Here is a 19797-nt window from a genome sequence, read left to right on the forward strand (position 1 = left end):
TGCAAAGAACAGATATACATTTTAAACACAGAGCTTTTAAAAAAAGATTTTAGCATAAAGAATAGTGACATTATCTAAAGTGGTTGCGTGAATGTCACATGCACCTCTTGGATAGTGTCTAGGATGGCAATGATAAGCAACACAATTCCTTCTGCCCACACCTTAAAAAAAATCTTCGCTCAAAGCACATTCACGTTCCCAGGTCACCCCATCTTCCAGTAATGCTTTATCATTTCACTGCATATTTTCCAATTGCTTTTCGCTGAAATAAGTGACAACTCTCTGAAATGGATTGCATCCCCCTCCCCAGCATTACATGAGAACAAAATATATTGTTGCTGTACTGTACTAGGGCTTATGAGACTATTTCGCAAATGCCACAATGCACTTAGGGGCTAGCCAGATAATGCCCTAACTGGATTGGAGAAGCTAACCTAAGCAATCCAATTTCAAGGTAAACTGTCACTATGAAAAAAGCAGTAACCTAAGGATAGGATCTCTAGATGAATTACCGAAGAAAAAGATTTATAGCAGGCATGTTTCTGAAATGACAATGGAGCCCTTAAGATGTTACAGCAGCAGCAAAAGGAAAGCACAATAGAAGTGGTACCATTATGTGATTAGGGCCGAGTTGTTCCCACCAAATCATTTCCTCCAATCCTGGTAGGAAAAGCATATATAAAAGATCTAGAGAAACAGCATGGCATTTCACAAGAGGAGCTATATGGAATTAAGAACTGTGGGTTGTGTATCTGGTGCTCTGCATGTGTAGTTCCACCAGCACAATGAGACTTCTGTTGCCTCTCCAAACATGTGCACCCAACATCTGTTGGTCCCTCCATTCCTCCGCAGCAGATTTTGAGGATGTGCAGGGGGATGGAGGGAACAAAGAAGGAAGCTCTCCTGTACACACGGAAATCCATTGCACCAGCAGAGCTGCAGCTTTGGGTATGGTCCCAGGCAGAGCTTGGAAAAGTTACTTTTTTGAACTACAACTCCCATCAGCCCCAGCCAGCGCCATGCTGGCTGGGGCTGATGGGAGTTGTAGTTCAAAAAAGTAACTTTTCCAAGCTCTGGTCCCAGGTAACTCCTAAGAATACAGACATTTATTTCCACTTACTTCTCGTTCCAAGCTACTAGATTTTGAAGTTTTCTCCAACAATTCTTCCTGTATTGCTTGAAAATGACTAGTTCGTTGGGCCATGTTCTCCTTTAAAAATGAATTCTCATCTTCAGATTTTTCCAGTTTAGTATGTAGTTCTTCTAACTGTCTATTTAATCTTCGCTTCTCCTTTTCAAACTGTTTACTGATAAGTTCCAATTGTTGGCATTTTCTCTCTTTACAAAAGAAATACAAATGTCTACACTTAGTGATTTATAAAAAACTACAGAAGCAGGTATACTAGTGGTATAGTATGTTCTTAGGGCATATTTATACTACAAACAAACTGAATTAGCAGCCATTCTCTCTTGCCAGGAAACCCTGAGAACTGTAGTTCTGTGAGTGTGGCATGAAAATTACAGATAGAGATGTCCCTTCTCCCTGTCAGACTGATTTTGTCTACTAAAGACTGGGATCCAGGAAATTAAATAGTTTTTCCTAATTGGGACTGACTTATCAAAGACGTAAGCTTCCTGCTTCTTCTTTTAGGATTACATATAACTGGTGTAATGGTAATTAGCCATCTTCCTCCCTCTCCAAATCCTGAACGTGTCTGAAACGGTTCAAAAAGAGAAGACTCTTGGAACTATACAAGATTGTTGGGGTTCTTTGGGGGCAGGGGAAAAGGAACCAACTCTATATTTTGCCGGTTTGTTTTACTAATGTATATCCCACCTTTCATATAAGCTTCAACAAAATCAGATGCTGATAATAACAGCATTAAACGCAACAAATGAAGCAGCAGATTAAAACGTAATAATGACACAGTAGTTAAATCCAAAAGGAATCTTTTCTTTTTCTGTTTTTATCCTATTTGCCAGTTTCAGAAGTTTTTCTTTTTTATGTTGAAATGCCACAATTGTCTACTTCCTTTTAAAATAAATCCAATTCACTTTTAAGTGAAGTTCTATGCCTTAATTTGAGTAGGCCAAGGAGACAGGTCATCACTGTAGTTCATGTAGCAGTCTGGGATCCAAGCAAGGGAAGGCTACATAGAGTCACCTTATGATGCTTCTGAAGGCTGTGCATTTCTTCTCTTGCTCAAACAGAGCCTGTGGCTATTGTGATTTGTTGGTCCAGCAAGGAGGAAACAACAATATGACTGCATCTCTTTGTTAATGTTGTCTATCATGAAGCCTGATATTGTGTAATGTAAGACAGTGTGCCTTGGCAGAGGCTCTGGATCCAATCTTTCATTATTTTTAAATGATTTTAGTGTTTCACTTTTATTTTATAATAATTTTAATAATGGATTTGTGATTCACCATACTGATACCCGTATAATATCAGGATTGCTTTTTGAACTAAATGTTACAGCAGTTATCTGATCAGCTGAAGAGCCAGGGTGGTGTCAGATCATCATCAAGGTTTGAGAAGCAAATGGATTGTGGTGCAGAGACTGGAGGAATCCTAGCTGTCTCTGTTGCATGAAAACTGGCTCAAAGAAATGTTGGTCACATTCAGATGTCCCAACAAACCATGAATTCTTATGACAAGAAAGCTTCATAACTTCCTCGTGTATGAGAAGAGGTTTAAACCTTCCATTTGTGGTCTAGAATGGACTGCAGTTTCTCACATTCAGACAAAATGGAAACCGCTGTTTGTTCCAGTCTTCTTCCCTCACATAGTAAAGAGGAAGGCATGAGCCAATAAATGTCATAGAACTTATTTGTTGTAACATCTGGAGCAGCTACTGAGCATGCTAAGAATGTTAATTCTGGAAACTGACCTAAGGATGATTTCACCTTGAAATAATGCAGTTAGATACCAGTCTACATGTTGCCCAGTCTGCTTGACACAGCCATTCTCCATGCCCTAGGGCAGCGTTTCCCAACTAGTGGGCCACCAGATGTTGTTGGACCACAATTCCCATCTTTCCTGACCATTGGCCATGCTGGCTAGGGCTGATAAGAGTTGTAGGCTAGCAACATCAGGGGACCAAAAGATTGGAAAGGCTATACTTGCTTCATTAAGCAAACTTCATGAAGGTAGCATGGTGTCATGAGTCCCATGGAAAAGGCTTGGAGTGACTGGAGCAATGAGGAGAAAGACTGGGATGTTGGAGCTTGCAGACTCCCATGCCATGTACAGTGACAGTTCAGCCCCTATAGACCCCACTGCCTCTGAGCCAGCACTGTCTGTTCAGGAAGCTGCCTCACCACCCACTCCAAGCCCCCCTTCCTTGCCCACACCATCATCATCATTGCGCAGCCCAGTTCCTCCTCAGGAGGATCTTGCCAATGTAGTCTCACTCCCTTCTCTGCTCGTGCCATTGCCACCTCAAAGCCCACCTCTGGAGGGAGAGGACCTTGGCGAGAACCTCCCTCGCCACACACACGCAAGAGGTGGCAGCGGCAATCTCAAAGGGCTTTTACCATCCCACTTAGGAGAAGCGAATGTTTGTGTGTGCGCTCTCGTCAGTGGCACTGAACTCACACAAGTAGGGTGCCTTCCCATCCTTACTTGAGGCTGTTAAGGAGGCGGGACTAATTGCTGCGACATCATCTTTAGCCAGATCTAGTCATGCCTAGTTTACCGTAGAGATGCTGATTCCTGTGTAACCTGATTCATGAAGCGCTCTGAGATTAAACTTATAAAATAAAAGCACATCTCTTCATTTGAGTCTGACTTCAGGGAGTCCGAACAGGAACAGCATCACAGATATCAAAATGCATATTAATATTGTTAACATAATAGTAAAATAAATTCAATATTCATAATTTTAATTAGGTCAATACTGCAAAGAAGAGCTCAAAAGGTATATTAAGCATCTGAAAACTTCCACTCTTAAAATATATTTTAAGTTGGAAGAACCAACTACTTAAGCCTTGAGCGTTGGATAGCACCCACCTGCTAAGGTGGCAATGGCAAAATGCAATCTACGTTTGCTGGCACCATGTAAGCCTCTCTCCCAGCCCAGCCCGTGCTGTGTGGTCAAGCTTCATTCTCTAGTGAACCAGGAACCATTATAGGTGCTAGCCACCTTTAGTCAGGGCATAAGTGTCCTCAGCATAAGACCTTATTGCTCAGTGGATTGTTTGGAAGCAGCTATCCATGTCAGACGCAACTGTACAGTTTCAGCTGTTCTATACGACAGTATCCATACCTGTTTGATTTCCTGCCAGTTTTACTGGTTCAGTTTCTAAGGCATGCAATTCTCGTCCTTCATTTTCATCAGAGAGATCATGACATATTTTACCAGCCATAAGTTCTGCCTGAAGGTTCTGAATCACTGCTTCTTTCATATTCAGTTTTACCCTAGGAAAATTAAAGATGGTAGAACAGTTGTTTTCTTTTTTTGGTCACTCAACACATTCGCATAATTTACATCAACTTAAAAATAAATACAACACCTTAGCTCTTCTATCATGGATCCATTTGATTCAGAACAATTGGGACATGATGTGTCTTTAGAATGATGCACGGAATGATTAACCTGCAAGTTAAAGCCGGGGGGGGGGGAGAGAGAAATGTAAAAACATTGTTTATACAAAAACGGATTTTTTTTGAGAAACCTTAATTTGTACAATCCAGCCCAAACTAAAAAGTTTCAAATTCTCTTCATTTCAGCAGGACAGAATTAGGCAAATGCTCCTCCATGGAAACCAGCAGAAATTAAAAGAGCTTAACTCTGGCTAAGGTGGTGCAATAGGTCATCAAATTGCAAACCACTTTTCAATTTTGCAAAACCCTTGGGGATGTTTCAAAATAGACATGCTATGTGACATGGAAGAGAAAAGAAAAATATGCTATGCATAAAAAAACAGCTTGGCCTTCTCTACATCATGGTCATTTCTTATCTACTTCCCCATTACTGTATTAGCTTTTGCACTTATGCCACAATAAAGATCAGAAATCAACAAGTGTGACAGGATGCTGGGATCTGTGGTTGACATTCCACAATCCCTGCATTGAGGATTAGCAGATTGGCTGATACATAACCAAAAACAAAAGTGGCATGCCAATTCCTACATGGAGAAGTTTTACTGCGTAGACATTTTGTAATGTTTGAAATGGCCCTTAAAAAGAGTACAGTTCACTGAGAACTGTTCCAGTGCAGGATCCAATAAAACACACGTTACTCTAGATGTTTTTAAAAACACAGTATTGCTACTTAGATGGCTGTTCTGCTCAAGCAGAGTTTTTCTTTTAAGTACTTCTGTTTTTTTGTTGCAATTATAAAACTTTAACAAACATTGGAGTACAGATGTTCTTATATGCGAAGGTGCTTTAAACCTTCCTCTTCAAACAGCAGCCCACAGTTCACTTCTGAGGTTGGGGCCCCTCTGAAATGGCACACAAAAAATACAATGAGTTACCATTAGAAGAGGTTTTTGCCTCAGCACCTGGGCAAAAGCAGAAGTGCTCTTCCATTGCACATGGAGGGGTTTGCATTTTATCCAATATATGTCTAGTCTCTTGGGGGTACAAACAATCCAAAGAGGTCACTGTACCTGTTTTGATGAACTTTGGGACAACTGGGAAATAATATTTTCTAAGGTTTTCAGTTCAATTCTTGAATTCTCAATTTCTTGATGGTACAACTTAAGGCGATCATTCTGCTGTGCAACGAGTGCTTTTAAGTCCGCAGTTTCATGTATTAGGGCATTTTTCTCTTCAAGAATTGTGTCTTGGTCCTGAAGTCTATTTTCGAGCATCTGTATCGTCTGCTGAGAATGCTTCAGTAGCAGTTCCATTTTAGAACTTTTGGCTTCTACACATCTTAGATTTTCTTTTCCAATATTACTGTCTTCAACTAATTGTCTAAACAAATACAAAACAAATAGTAGAAAGCAAAGAAATTCCAACAAGATTTAAAGTGTCAGAAGGATTTGATAAAAAAAAGGTATTCCTCCGGATTTAATTCTTTATATTTTCTTGAACTGCTAACACCTGGGATTTAAAAAAATAAAATTTAAAACAAAGATACTGGGCAATGAAAATTAAAGGAAAAAATGGAGGAATAGCAACAACAAACAGGTCAAGGTTTTGAATTGCTTAGGACAGTATGAAGGCACAAGCACATGAGGTTGCATTCAATGGTGGCTTTGCCTTAAAAGAGTTTCTTCTCGTACAAAGCAGGGTACCTGATTTTCTATCTAATGCGGTCCCCCCACCCCATAAGTTTCTCCTAAGGGCTGGGGAACCCACTGGAACAGTATGGGATACGGCATTTGTTATGTGCCTTCAAGTCGATTACGACTTATGGCGACCCTATGAATCAGTGACCTCCAAGAGCAACTGAAGGGATACGGCATAAACGACTGCAAATGGGGAAATTGGGGTGCCTTGCCCTGGCACTAACAGAAGAACAAAGCTGCCAGTCGATACAAACAATACTTTTTTATTAAATTTCCAAATCTAGAATTTTTACCAGAAGATGAGCGGAGCAGAATCCAATGGGCATCAGAATAGCAGAGGAGTGAGAGGAAAAGTGGGGAAATCCATTCACCGCTATTAAAAGTACCCTCTGTTGGACTAAGCAGTCGGTCCATTGTGCAGTAAATTGATCCCTCCCCCACTAATATGTGATGATGTGAGAAAACTTTGTAAGTCTGGAAAATCAGTCACTTTACAGCTTTGCCATTCAGTCAACTGTAACATGGATTGAGCTGACCACCTAATCTTGTGTACCAACCATTAATTCAAGGTCAGAATACTTCATGATCCACATACCAATTAAAAATGATCATATATCAATGATTTCCATATGGAGGTATCACAGATAAAACATTTTACCTCAGTTGTTCCTTCGTGTTTTCAAGCTCACTTCTATAGCAATTGCATTTTGCATGCAATTTTTCCTTTTCTTTCACACAATTCATTAATTTTTTTTCTAAAGTTTGTTCTTCCTCCTGAACCTGAATAAAAAGACTTTTTCAGCAACAATTAATCTGTTATTAACTATAAAAATAAGTTAAGGCTACAGTCCTGTTCTGAGCATCTTCTTCAGGAAAAACCCCGCCTGTTGTGAGACAGAGTGTAAGCATTCAGTCCCAATGTTGCCACTACACACATCTCTTCATATAACTACAACTAAAATATAAATTGAACAAAGATCAGAGAAGTGTATATGTGTCTGTCTGGGTCAGAAGACAGAAACTAGATAATTTACCTTTTGCCACTATCCTTCTGTATTGATTGCATTAAAATGGAAGGTAAGCAGCACATTTGAATGTGCATAACCCATAATATAAAGTAAAAAGGTTTCTGGTGTTTCATGCTGCTCTTTCTATAGATAGCAGAGAATCACAAGCTGTCTTATTCATATTATGTATAAAGAAAGCTATGTTCTCCAACAGTACAGAATGAACCATTTTAGCTAGGGTTGCCACTCCCTAGTCCTGCTCCTGTTTCTTTAACAACAAATCTGGCTGTTAAATTTAGCAAGTTATGGCCTTTTTGATATGAAATTGATTTCTGGTCAGGCTATAGTTTAAGGCATAGTAGGATGCTAAAAGAACAGGGACAAGCTTAATTTTAGCACTGATATTACTTCACAGATCCCAATTTCACATAAAAGTTTATTTAAATTATCAGTGTTTTGAAGTCAAATCTTACCTTTTCAAGTTTCTCAGTGATTTTCTCTTTGTATTTTTTAAATGTTCTTGTCAGCTCCTCAGCATTAAATAGAGCTTCATTTCTTTGCTGTTCAGTTCTTTAAATGAAAGAGGTATCTCAGTTTTAAATTTACCAAAGCAAAGTAATGCTATAAGATTATTATACTCACAACATCAAAGCTTTAAATAAAACACAAAACACAGTAAGCAAACAGCACACAGTAACAGACATTTGCTTTTAGCCTTTAATTCAAATGTATCTCAATAAAAAGCATTATAGAGTCTTACATAACAAGGTTTACCAATGTAAATATTTGATCAAAGCATTAAAGGTAAAAATTAGCCTTTCCTGAACATTTCCTTCATAGCAAGAGTTAAGTATTTGTATGTCATGAAGCACAATAGCATTTTCCAGTTTGAATGTTTAGATCACAAACAAGTATGCCTTTCACTGAAACAGAGCAACACAGTAAGAAGGTCCGGTGCATCTTATTTTTCGCTATTTGCAAGGCAATTAACGATTTAACTGCTAAAGCTGAAATACACACAAATCTAAAATATCAGAAGATATCGTTTCCCTTCCAAGATTGTAAACTTAGAAGTCTAATTATGATTTCCTGCACTAGTGAGGACTTCCGATTTATTTCCATAGCAATGACATTTCTATAGGGGTAGGGGTAATGGCAATGTGCACACAGAGCTGAAACTAATGTGGAATGCACTGCTGCCATAGGAACTCTGCATGATCAATGAGATTCCCATATATACAAGGAACCACTGAACAGGAACTACTGACAGAGCCACTTTCTAAGGCTGGGGTGGGGAACTCATAGCCCATGAACCACATTCACCCCACTGCTCAATTTCACCTTACCTGCAGCTGGATTTTTAACAATTCAAGATTTTTCCTCCAATAAAATGGGACTCTCTGGCTGTGGCATCATCTGGCCCACTCTAGGTGCTGGCTGTGGTGAATGCGGGGCCACTGCGGGGCCACAGCAGGGCACCCATCTCCATGGTTCCCCCACTCAGCCTGTTTGCTTGTCCCTCAGCCCACAGCGTCTGGAGAGCCAAGAGTGGGCTGCAGATCAAGGACCAACTCTAGCCAAATGACAACCTGGCTGGCATGCTTTATTCAGCACACAAAACCCAGATTACAGAAGAAGAATTGAGAGGGCAATTTGTACCGCCTACCATTAAACCATAATCCACATAGGGAGCGGAGGAGGGAGCCTCCAACCTATCTTGTCTACCATCTGCTGTTCATAGCTATTGAGTAAAGATTGCGCACAAGGAGAACTATGCATTCTTGAAAACTGTCCACTTTTGGTTCTGCCCATCATGGGCTCCAGCCTGATTGACTTCTCCCATGGGTCATTGACCTTTTATAGAAAAAAGGCTCTCCTCCCCTGCTCTGAAGGCTTGTTTCGACATTATTTCTTCCCAAAGTTGTGCCTGAAAATGAGGAGTGGGCTTTGGGCTCATGCTTCTGCATTCCCTCCATTGCCTTTAACACAGAGAAAACCAGGAGACAGTAGGAGATTATTTGAACCTATGTATCATTATGTGAACCTATATATCTTCTAGACCCTATCATGTTGAATGGTCAGATTAATATGGGATGTCTTTATTCGGTCATTCCCTTCTCCTCACGGTGAAGAAAGCAAGGCAGGGGTGAGAACACATATACCACAGCCTATTTCCAGTATCTCCTCAAAAGGAAATGTCTCTGGAACAACCTTGATGTGCCTATGCATAGGCAAATATTTTTCAGTTCAGAAAATGCACTAATATAATTCTTTATTGGTTCAAGGTCTAAAACACTTAATCTAAGCTTTAATAAATTAGTGTAATTGGAGGTATCAAATTCTTTTCAATTTGAGAAGTTTTTTATCTGTTCCAAAATCACACACCTTGACAATTTGTTTGTTTCACAGTTAAAAAGTTATACTTCTCGACGATATAGTACCAGTACTGCCAGAGACTCCATTTTAATTTTAAAAAAATCAAAATTACTGCTGAAATAACATTGTGAGTTTTGTTCACCATAAAACAAAGCATCTTAAAACAAGTATTCAGGAGAAAGGAGATATGTCATCAAATTTTCAAAATAAACATCAAGTTCTTATGTAATTTGTCACCTCTTTCCTTGTTTGCTTCGTTCAATTAAATCAGTTTTCATTTCTTTAAATTCCTCTTTCAACTTCTGCAAAGAATATTCTTTTTCCAATAGCATTTTCTGGCTTTGCTCTAATTTATCTTCTGTCTGTCTAAAAACAAATTAGAATACAGCTTTTTAAACAACATATAATATTGTTTAGATACATCAAAAGTATATGTTTAAAATCATCAAGTATTGGAGACCATTTCCTCTGCCTCCAGCCCAGAGATTTGAGAGAAGTGGCCAGCCCAATATTCTACAGATCAGATGACTTTTTAAATTCAAACTATATTTTGATTGTTAGATATAGGGAGGGATGATACCAAGCACTTGCCCAAATGAACAAAACAAGCTTTACTATGCATTTTACCCAAAGCCACAAATCTGCTCATTCTATCAATATATTTTAAAAATCTAAAAGCCTGGTCAAAGCCAAACTAACAAATTTATTTATTTATTTATTTGAATTATATCCCATCCTTTCTCCCAGTAGGATCCCAGGGCAGCAAACAAAAGCACTAAAAACACTTTAAAACATCATAAAAACAGACTTCAAAACATATTAACACACAACAACCATTAAAAACATATTAAAACATCTTTAAAACATTTTTAAAAGGTTTAAAAACATTTTTAAAAGGTTTAAAAACATTTATAAGGTTTAAAAATATATTAAAAAGCAATTCCAACACAGATGTAGACTGGGATAAGGTCTCTACTTAAAAGGCTTGTTGAAAGAGGAAGGTCTTCAGTAAGAGCCGAAAAGATAACAGAGATCGTGCCTGTCTAATATTTAAGGGGAGGGAATTCCAAAGAGTACTTGCCACTACACTAAAGGCCCGTTTCCTATGTTGTGCGGAACGGACCTCCTGATAAGATGGTATCTGCACGAAACCCTCACCTGCAGAGTGCAATAATTGACTGGGTATATAAGGAATAAGATGGTCTTTCAGGTATCCTGGTTCCAACCTATATAGGGTTTATACACCAAAACTAGAACCTTGAAGTTAGCCCTGTAGCTAATGGGTAGCCAGTGCAATTTTTTCAGCAGTGGAGTGACATATTGGTGATAACCTGCTCTGGTGAGCAGTCTCACCTCCACATTTTGCACCAGCTGCAGCATCCGGACCAATCTCAAGGGCAGCCCCACATAGAGTGCATTATAGTAATCCAATCTGGAGGTTACAACAGTGGCCAGGCTATCCCTATCCAGAAATGGCCACAGTTGTCTAACAATCCAAAGCTGATGAAAGGCACTCCTAGCAGCGAAGTCACCTGGGCCTCTAGTGACAAAGATGGATCCAGGAACACCCCCAGACTACGGACCTGCTCTTTCAGAGAGAGTATGACCTCATCCAAAGCAGGCAACTGACTAATTATCTGAACTCGGGAACTACCAACCCACACAGTCTCTGAGTTGCTAGGACTGACAGTCAGTTTATTGGCCTTCAACCAGCCCACCACCGAGTCCAGGCACCAGTCCATGGCTTGCACGGCCTCTCCCAATTCAGTGTTACAGAGAAATAGAGCTGGGAATCATCAGTGTACTGCTGTCATCTTGTCCCAAATCTCCTGATGAATGTTCCCAAGGGCTTCATATAGATGTTAAACAGAATGGGGGACAAGATGGTACCTGTGGTACCCCACAGCACAACTGCCAGGGGTCTGAAATACAATCACCCAATGCTATTCTCTGAAAATGATCCTGGAAATAGGATCAGAACCACGGTAAACAGTGCCTCCAATATCCATCTCACCAAGTCAGCCCAGAAGGATACCATGGTCAATGGTATCAAAAGTCACTGAGAGATCAAGTAAGAATAATAAGGTCGCTCTCCCCCTGTCCTTCTCCCGAAAAAGGTCATCCATCAGGGTGACCAAGGCCAATTCGGTCCCATAACCAGGCCTGAACCCAGACTGGAATGGGTCAAGATAATCTGTTGCATCCAAGAGCACTTGCAATTGCTGTGCCACAACCCTCTCAATCACCTTCCCTAAGGAGGGGGTATTTGCGACCAGACGGTAGTTGTCGCAAACCAATGGGTCCAGGGTGGGCTTCTTCAGGAGCGGTCGAATCACTGCCTCTTTCAGGGCGGCTGGAACCACTCCCTCCCGCAACAATGCATTGATCACACCCTGGATCCACTCGGTGAAACCCCCTTGGCAAGCTTTAATAAACCAAGAAGGACACATGTTGAGAGGACGCATTGCTGGCTGCATCATCGCAAGCACCTTGTCCACGACATCAGGCCGCATCAATGGAAACCGTTCCCAAGAAGTTGCAGCAGGTGTTACACTGGACACCTCAGTGAGGACTACAGTAGATGGGGATGAGGCATCAAGATTGCTAGAGGTGAGAAGCTTTACCCTCAAAGTGCCTTGCGAACAATTCACAGTGGGCCTCTGAAGGTCTAAAACTCCATTTCCTGGAGTTGATGTCAACAGACCCCATGGTTTATGTAGCTAGAAACCATGATTTTCCATTATGCTTAAACTGGCCTTTATTGCATTTGTCTGCTTAACACCAAGACCCTAATCATAATGTGTCGGAAGTAAATTTCACTGAAAGCAACGGGGTTACATCCAGGAGTTTAGGATAAAAATACTAATTTTAACATGAGTTTTCCAAATATAAAATAGTAGCATAAACACTGTAGACCTGATCTCGTGTTGCTTACATGAGAGAAATCATATGGTGTCCAAGACTCTTTACTCACACTCCCAATGGGAAGAAAAGACTGAGCTACATTATCTATTTTTACCATGGACATATTAGGGTAAGGTTAACACATTCAAACGAATATTGCACAGCCACATACTTGCATTACTTTCTCTGCACAGTAAGGGAAAGAATCATGTGTTCATCTGAGACTCATACCAAGAAATGAATAAACCAACCCTTAATATTAGAAAAGAGAAATAAAAAACAAAGGGTTCATTACTTCAGAACATTATCCTGAGCTTGAACTTCTCCTTCCAAACTTGCTAGCTGTTCTTCTAACATTGGAATGCTGACTGAGTGTGTACTCAAAACAGATTCAAGGAAAGATATCTGAAATATAAAGATAATAAGGAGAACCCATTAGGGTCTATCTTTTGAACATTTGTTTATTTATTTTTAAAAATTCTATCCCATCCTTCTACCCTACAGAAGATCACTCACGGAGACTCACAATAAAATTATTCACAATAAAAACACAAAAAACATTAAAACAGATAAACATTCATAAAATACAGTTGAAAAATATAGGGGAGTGATATTGAAATATTAAATATCCCAGTAATGAAAGACTCACATTTGATTATGTGTTTGATCAAACTTGATAGTCATTTGATTATGAGTTTCTTATGAAGCCTATTCCTTCATTAGTTCCCAATGGGCTATCTTTGCTATACTAGTTTTTTTTTTTTAACTGCATATGTTCCAATCATTAAAATTAACACTGTTCTATTATGTATAATTGATCAGAATCAGAATGCAATCAGAATACCTTTTCTGTTTTCTTCTCACTCCATGGTAATTATTCAATGTTATTCACTATTGAAACCATGGCCAGAGATCTGAAATCTGATATGTACATAACTCAAGGTTCACTTGATTACTTAGGAAGGGGTGGGGAGTAATCTGAGAACTGAACTTTTATATATTACCCCCCCCAAACAGAAGATTCTAATAGTATCCAAAAATGGTACTTAACATCATGCTAGCTAGAAAGCTGAAATTTGATACTCACATAACCCAAAATACCCCTTCCCCTTCAGGCTTGGCTAACAATCAAGGTATCTGAACCTCTTTCTTGCAAAAAGTAGTACATAAAGTTAATGTATTTGGAGGATGACAGATGTTGTTTAAGTGGTTATATTCAGATATTTTATTTTTATGAATATATTTAAATGTGTAATCCTGGAATCCGTGAGTGGGTGGATGGGAAGAAACAGGCTGAAGCTCAATCCTGATAAGACCGAGGTGCTACTTGTGGGTGACAGGGGAAGGTTGGATGTTGCTGACCTGAATCTTAATGGGGTAAAATTGCCCCTGAAGGATCAGGTCCGCAGCCTCGGGGTTGTTCTTGATTCCAAGCTGTCCATGGAGGCTCAGATTTCGGCAGTGAGCCGGGCAGCTTGGTATCAACTACACCTCATACGGAGGTTGAAACCCTACCTTCCTATTCATCAGCTCCCACTGGTGGTACATGCCCTGGTTACCTCTCGTTTAGACTACTGCAATGCGCTCTACGTGGGGTTACCCTTGAAAACGGTCCGGAAACTACATCTGGTGCAGAATGCGGTGGCATGCCTGCTTACAAACAGCTGCCGCCGTGATCACATCACGCCGGTGTTATTTCATCTACATTGGCTTCCAGTTGTTTTCCGGGCCCAATTCAAGGTGTTGGTCTTAACCTTTAAATCCCTATATGGTCTCGGCCCAGTTTACCTGAAGGAGCACCTCCAGTACCACCAACTAAGCCGCCCGACCAGATCAGCCACACAGGGCCTTCTCTCCGTCCCACCAACGAAAACAGCTAGGTTGGTGGGGACTAGAGAGAGGGCATTCTCAGTGGCGGCCCCCACTCTCTGGAACTCCCTCCCGTTCGATCTTCGCCATGCCCCTTCCCTGGATACATTTCGCCGAGCCTTAAAAACATGGCTCTTTGGACAGGCCTTTGGGGTCCCCGGGGTGGGCTAATTTCTTTATATTGTTTTAAAATTGTCTATTGATGGCCCTGTACTGCCGCTTTTTAAAATGGTTATTGTTGACTGCGCTGTATTTTATTATGTATTGTATTATGTATTGTTGAATTTAATGTTGTACGTCGCCTAGAGTGGTTTCGGCCAGATAGGCGACTCAAAAATTAAATTTATTATTATTATTATTTTACTATGCAGAAAAAGAATACTTCAGAAATTACACAGCTCTACCTTAAAACAAAACTGTCAAAATGTGAGAAGCTAGGGCTACAGATGTAAAATTTCCAGAAATTTTGAAGGCATGGGAAAAAACTGTTTCCCCCCTTTTTTCAGAAAAAATTGAAATTTTTAGGAAATTATGAAAAAATTCAATATTAGCACTTTTTACATGCAAGTTGGTTTGGCATAAAATTATCACATTTGGTATTTTATTTATTTATTTATTTCATTCCATTTCTATACCGCCCCTAGCCTATGGCTCTCTGGGCGGTTCACAGCAAGGAATAAAATACAATACATTAAATTACAGTATATTAAAAGCACATTTTATTCAAATAATTATTACAAATTGAATTTACTTTTTTTTTTTTAACAAGTGGATCTACAAGATCCTGAACTGTAAGGAACACCTGAACTGTAAGCAACCTCTTTCGTTTTGCCAGTTTATGAGGAGCAGGCAAAAAACAATTAAAAAAAGAGAAGAAACCATCAACATTAATAACAAAGAAAATTATTTATGTCTCCACTAATCCTCCACAGTGTCAAGCAGACATAAAGCATCCATTCCCATAAAAAGAATGGAGAAAAAAAGGGGGGGGCAAGATTCAATGAAAAAAATTATTTTTCATGCTAAAACATTCCATAATCCATTTTTTCTTCATCTTTTCCACTTTTTCAGGAAAAAAAAAGTCTTCAGAAAAAAACATTTTCCCCCCAAATTTTTCTGTTTTTTTTCCAGGCCTTCACATCTCCAGCTAGGGCTGCTTCAGATTACTTTTCTGAGGTGCACACCTAAGATTTAAGTGTAAGTCTAAAATAGAATATGTGAGACAAACATGTATATCATGCAACTCCCTGTCAAGTGTACATGCTGTTGCAAACCCAGATACGCACGATGGGCTTGTTTTCTTTATGTAATATGTCTTTTGGTTAACAAACATGAAACAATAATTTCCATTACTATCATAATACATGTTTTAAAGATTGTCATCTCCATACCTCTGATCCTGTAAGCCACTATACGAATGTGGAACAAACACCTTAAGTCAAGTTAAAAGAGAGGAATGTTGCAGTGTATTACATCCTTAGCAAAACAGAATGCCTCAAAACAATTTTATCATATTAAAATACCTACTCGTGCTCTTGACTGGTTCAGTTCAAAGTTAATTGTTTCAATTTCATTCATTAGATGATGATTCTGGGAAGTCAAGGATGCATTTTTTTCTCGGACTATATTCAGTTTGTCCCGTAGTAATTCATTTTCTTCCTCCATGCTTTTCTCCAAAGACAGTGAATAAGACTAGAAGGCAGAGTACAATATTTGCCACAAGTATCAACCAAAGTGAGCTGCTTTTTTATGATCAACAGTATGAACTGACCTATAAACCTAATTCCATAAAAGGAATGGAAATGCCAGGAAAAAAACACACACAAATGTTCAACTCCTGAATAATTACTTTGTTCCCGAGCTTCCTCAAAGAATCCCTGTTATGCCATGACATTCTGCTCACAGTAGACTGAGATGATGAATTCTGTAATTCACTAGGATCAAGAAGATCTTCCATGGTTAAAATCTCAAGCTCACCATCATGTATGCTGAGGTCTGAATTATCATGCAACTTAGTACTAGAAGAAAACAAGCCAAATATCAACACACCCCCTTCATTTTTGCAACAATTTTTCAACAGAAAAAATATCAAAATTAGGACATATATAATAGAATTTACACCAAATATATTTATAGATAAACATGGTGAGGTCTGCTTTTGGACATTCACATACCCATTAAGCTCTTCTCCCAGGTCTTGTAAACTTTTTTCTGTTTTCCTGAGCTGACTCCTTAAACTCACAACATTGGCAAGCAAGTCTTCCTCATCATCTCCGGGATTGCGAAAAGCCCATAAGTTATGTTCCATTGATATTATACATTTGTCTAATGTAAAAGATAACTAAGAAAACCATATTAATATACACCTTCCACTATTTGAAAAAAACAGCTCTTTAAAAACTCAGACAAAATAACTATTTGTTTTAAAATTTGGCTTTATATTATGTCCCAATGCTGAAATAATGCTGACTTCCAGCAACCATGGTTTGCAAATCCAGAGTTGGCCTCAAACATATACATCCATTTCCTCCCTTCTCTGGAACAGTCTCTGCTTCCTGGTATTAATAACAGTCAGACCAAGGGCATAATCCAACTTGCATTTACACTGGGCTGAGGGGAGTTGGATGCAGCAGCTCTCTAGCTGAGCCAGCCAGGCCTCAGCTGGGCTACGCTGGTGTAAGTCACTCAGCCGGGCCAGCCCGGCTGAGCTGAGACCAATGCAAGTGAACCCAGCATAAGGCCCGAAAAAGGGGCATATCAGGAAACGGGCTAAGGTGAGGGGACAGGCCACATGCAGATCATGTTCGGAGCACTCCTGCAGGTCTCCATCCAAGCAAAAGTTATGCCAGGAAAAAGGATGGTCTAAGAAAATAATTGCATTAGAAGTTAAAGGAGAAGGCCCACTCCCTGGTAGGGGTATTTGGGAGAACAAGCTTTTACTTTTTGATCCTTGCATGCAGCTCCCAGCTGAGCCAGCATTCAGCCAATCCAAAGTAGTAGTTGGATGCGGTGGAACTTTACTCTGGCTTCTTTTGCTCCAGCACAACTTATGTTGGCTTCCCCTGCTCTGCAAGTCAGCCTTCTCCAACACTGCCTTGTCAAACATCACTGGCTATTTTGCTTTCATATAATTATCACAGTTCTATTTGCTTATTCCTCTCTATTTCCACTATCATTTGTGTATATACATCTGCCAATTTCAGAGTACATGATGCAAAATTTATGCCACAATAAATTTATTTGACTTTATGAGAACCACAAGACACTCTATTGACTTTGTTGCATCATGGCTAACCCTCTAGAAAATCTTATAACCACCATTTGCAAACCAGTTTCAAATGGTTACATTTAGTTTGCAACTGTGGTTGTGCCTGTGCATTCATAATGCAAACCATGGTTAACTCTGGAAAGGGAATGGGTAAGCAAATTGCTGTCGTAGATGGCAAAGGGTTGGAATACACCAGGCAAATTAGCAAACCATATTTTGCAGGAAGCCCAAACAGTATCTATGCAAGCTATTTATGCTTGTCAATCTGGATGCAATACAGTGTGCTAGCTCCTTATTTTAATGTCTACGTTGTTCCTTCCTGTTTTGAAAAGAGCTTCACATTTTAAATCTAAACTGAAACAAAAAAAATTGATGTCACATTATTGTATACATTGTTGTATTTCAAAAACATACAGTGACATTACTGAAAATTAATTGGTGTCATCAGTAAATTATTTCAAAGGAAATTTAAGCAATTTATTCATAGAACATGCTGTGCCAGGGGGGCAACATTTGTGTTAAATTCTGAACTATTTTAAAAACTAACTCCCAGCCTAAACAGCAGATAGTAGAGTTCTACAAACTTGGCCAGAAACATTCTATAGCCTACTATGTCAACATTGTTAGGAAGTGCTTATTTTTAATAATAACATTGCGCTCTCTCTCACGCACACACGCCTCCACTTTTTTTAAGAGACTCAAAACACCAATCTGAAGTTTCATTTTGTCGTTCACATGGCTTCCAGTATGCATCATTCAAAGAACATGAGGCTTCATGTCCTTTGAATGATGCATACACACTACAAGACCCAATGTGACCAAGCATCTTTGCAGTGTGAGTGATGAAAGGATCCAATCACACACGCAAAGAAAGAGTGGGAAACTTTTGGCTTGCCAAATGCTGCTGAACTACAACTCCCATCATCCCTAGCCACCGGCCATGCTTGCTGGGGCTGATGGGAGTTGTAGTTCAGCAATATCTGTAGGGCCAAAGGCCCCCCATACCTGATACAGAGTCTGACTGAAGGGAAGCAAAACTCTGACCAGTAAATCACATAGTTCCAGAGCAGTCAGCCTTTTCTGTGGGGTGAATACTTTGGACCAACATGAGTATTTTGTATTTTATTTAGGGAAACTAGTGCCCTCTCAGTCTCACACAAACCAAAAGACAAAAATATTTAAGTACCTGTTATCTCAGTATAATAGATGTGTACATAGCTTTTCCAAAAGTTTGTAAGTATCAGTTCACCAACTGATTTCTATAGATTGGCCTAGTACAGCAGGGATGGGGAACATGTGGTCCCCCAGATGTTGGATTCCCAGCTCCCACAACCCTTGGCTACGCTAGCTGGGGCTGATGGGAGCTAGGAGTCCAAGAACACATGGAGAACAGCCCATGGCTCTACGACATAACAATGATCTAAATTTTTCTCAGTTGCAACATTATCTTTTACAGCGATCAGACTCTTTCCATTGCAGCACCTGTTCGCCACACATTTCTCAAAGCTGGCCTGTTGTGACCCTTATACCGTGTATCCCACACCTTCACAGAAAGCAACGTTATATGTGATATTCCTGCACTCCTTCTGCCCAGCTAAGGCTGTCCCATAAGGGCAAATGGGGCACTGCCCCACTAGTCTCAGACTGCCCTCAGCCAGCCCCCACCTGCCCGCCTTCTCACTTACAACCAGTCCAGGGGGCAGCTCAGCCTATCACCGGCTCTGGGTCCACTACCTACAGCTGGTCTACCCCGTCTTCCGCCCTGCCACTCCTAAGAGGCACCAGTCCACCATTGTCTCTGCTCCAGAAGGACTAACCTTTCCACCTCAGGGCCATCTTCTCCTGCCACAGGTGGCAGCATTTTCCTAGGAACCGCCTCAGCGGCGCGGGTTCTAAGCTAGAGCGCTTCAGGTTGCTTAGCAACACCGTATCTCTCTCGCAGCCCCATAAAGCAAAAGGTACTTTCCGTTCCCAAACCTCTGAGCTACAAAGGCCCGACTACGAGAGACAGCCCCCCCACACACACGCTTACCCTCTTATACATTTATACGTTTTAAAATATAACCAGCCCTAACAATTTAGTTACTAGACTCAACTCCGGGGTAAATCTCTTTTTGCGAGAGCAGCAGC

At 40.1% G+C, this 19797-nt stretch overlaps 1 protein-coding gene across 8 annotated transcripts in view; it reads right to left on the bottom strand.

Moving 5' to 3' along the window:
- Positions 1–19797, bottom strand: part of CCDC18 (coiled-coil domain containing 18) — a 51020-nt gene that overhangs the window by 30905 nt on the left and 318 nt on the right. For 2 of the 8 annotated variants that reach the window (XM_061633769.1, XM_061633772.1), the window contains exons 2-12: positions 16574–16740; positions 16249–16417; positions 15927–16091; positions 12826–12935; positions 9864–9992; positions 7724–7820; positions 6902–7023; positions 5617–5926; positions 4516–4598; positions 4269–4420; positions 1121–1338 (exon numbers count right to left, since the gene is read on the bottom strand). In XM_061633769.1, the coding sequence (XP_061489753.1) occupies positions 1121–1338; positions 4269–4420; positions 4516–4598; positions 5617–5926; positions 6902–7023; positions 7724–7820; positions 9864–9992; positions 12826–12935; positions 15927–16091; positions 16249–16417; positions 16574–16707 (1689 nt within the window). In that variant the 5' untranslated portion in view covers positions 16708–16740. The other 6 variants (XM_061633770.1, XM_061633771.1, XM_061633773.1 and 3 more) reach the window with 6 other exon arrangements.

Source organism: Rhineura floridana, chromosome 6 (genome assembly GCF_030035675.1).
Source record: "Rhineura floridana isolate rRhiFlo1 chromosome 6, rRhiFlo1.hap2, whole genome shotgun sequence".
In the NCBI taxonomy this organism is placed as follows: domain Eukaryota; kingdom Metazoa; phylum Chordata; class Lepidosauria; order Squamata; family Rhineuridae; genus Rhineura; species Rhineura floridana.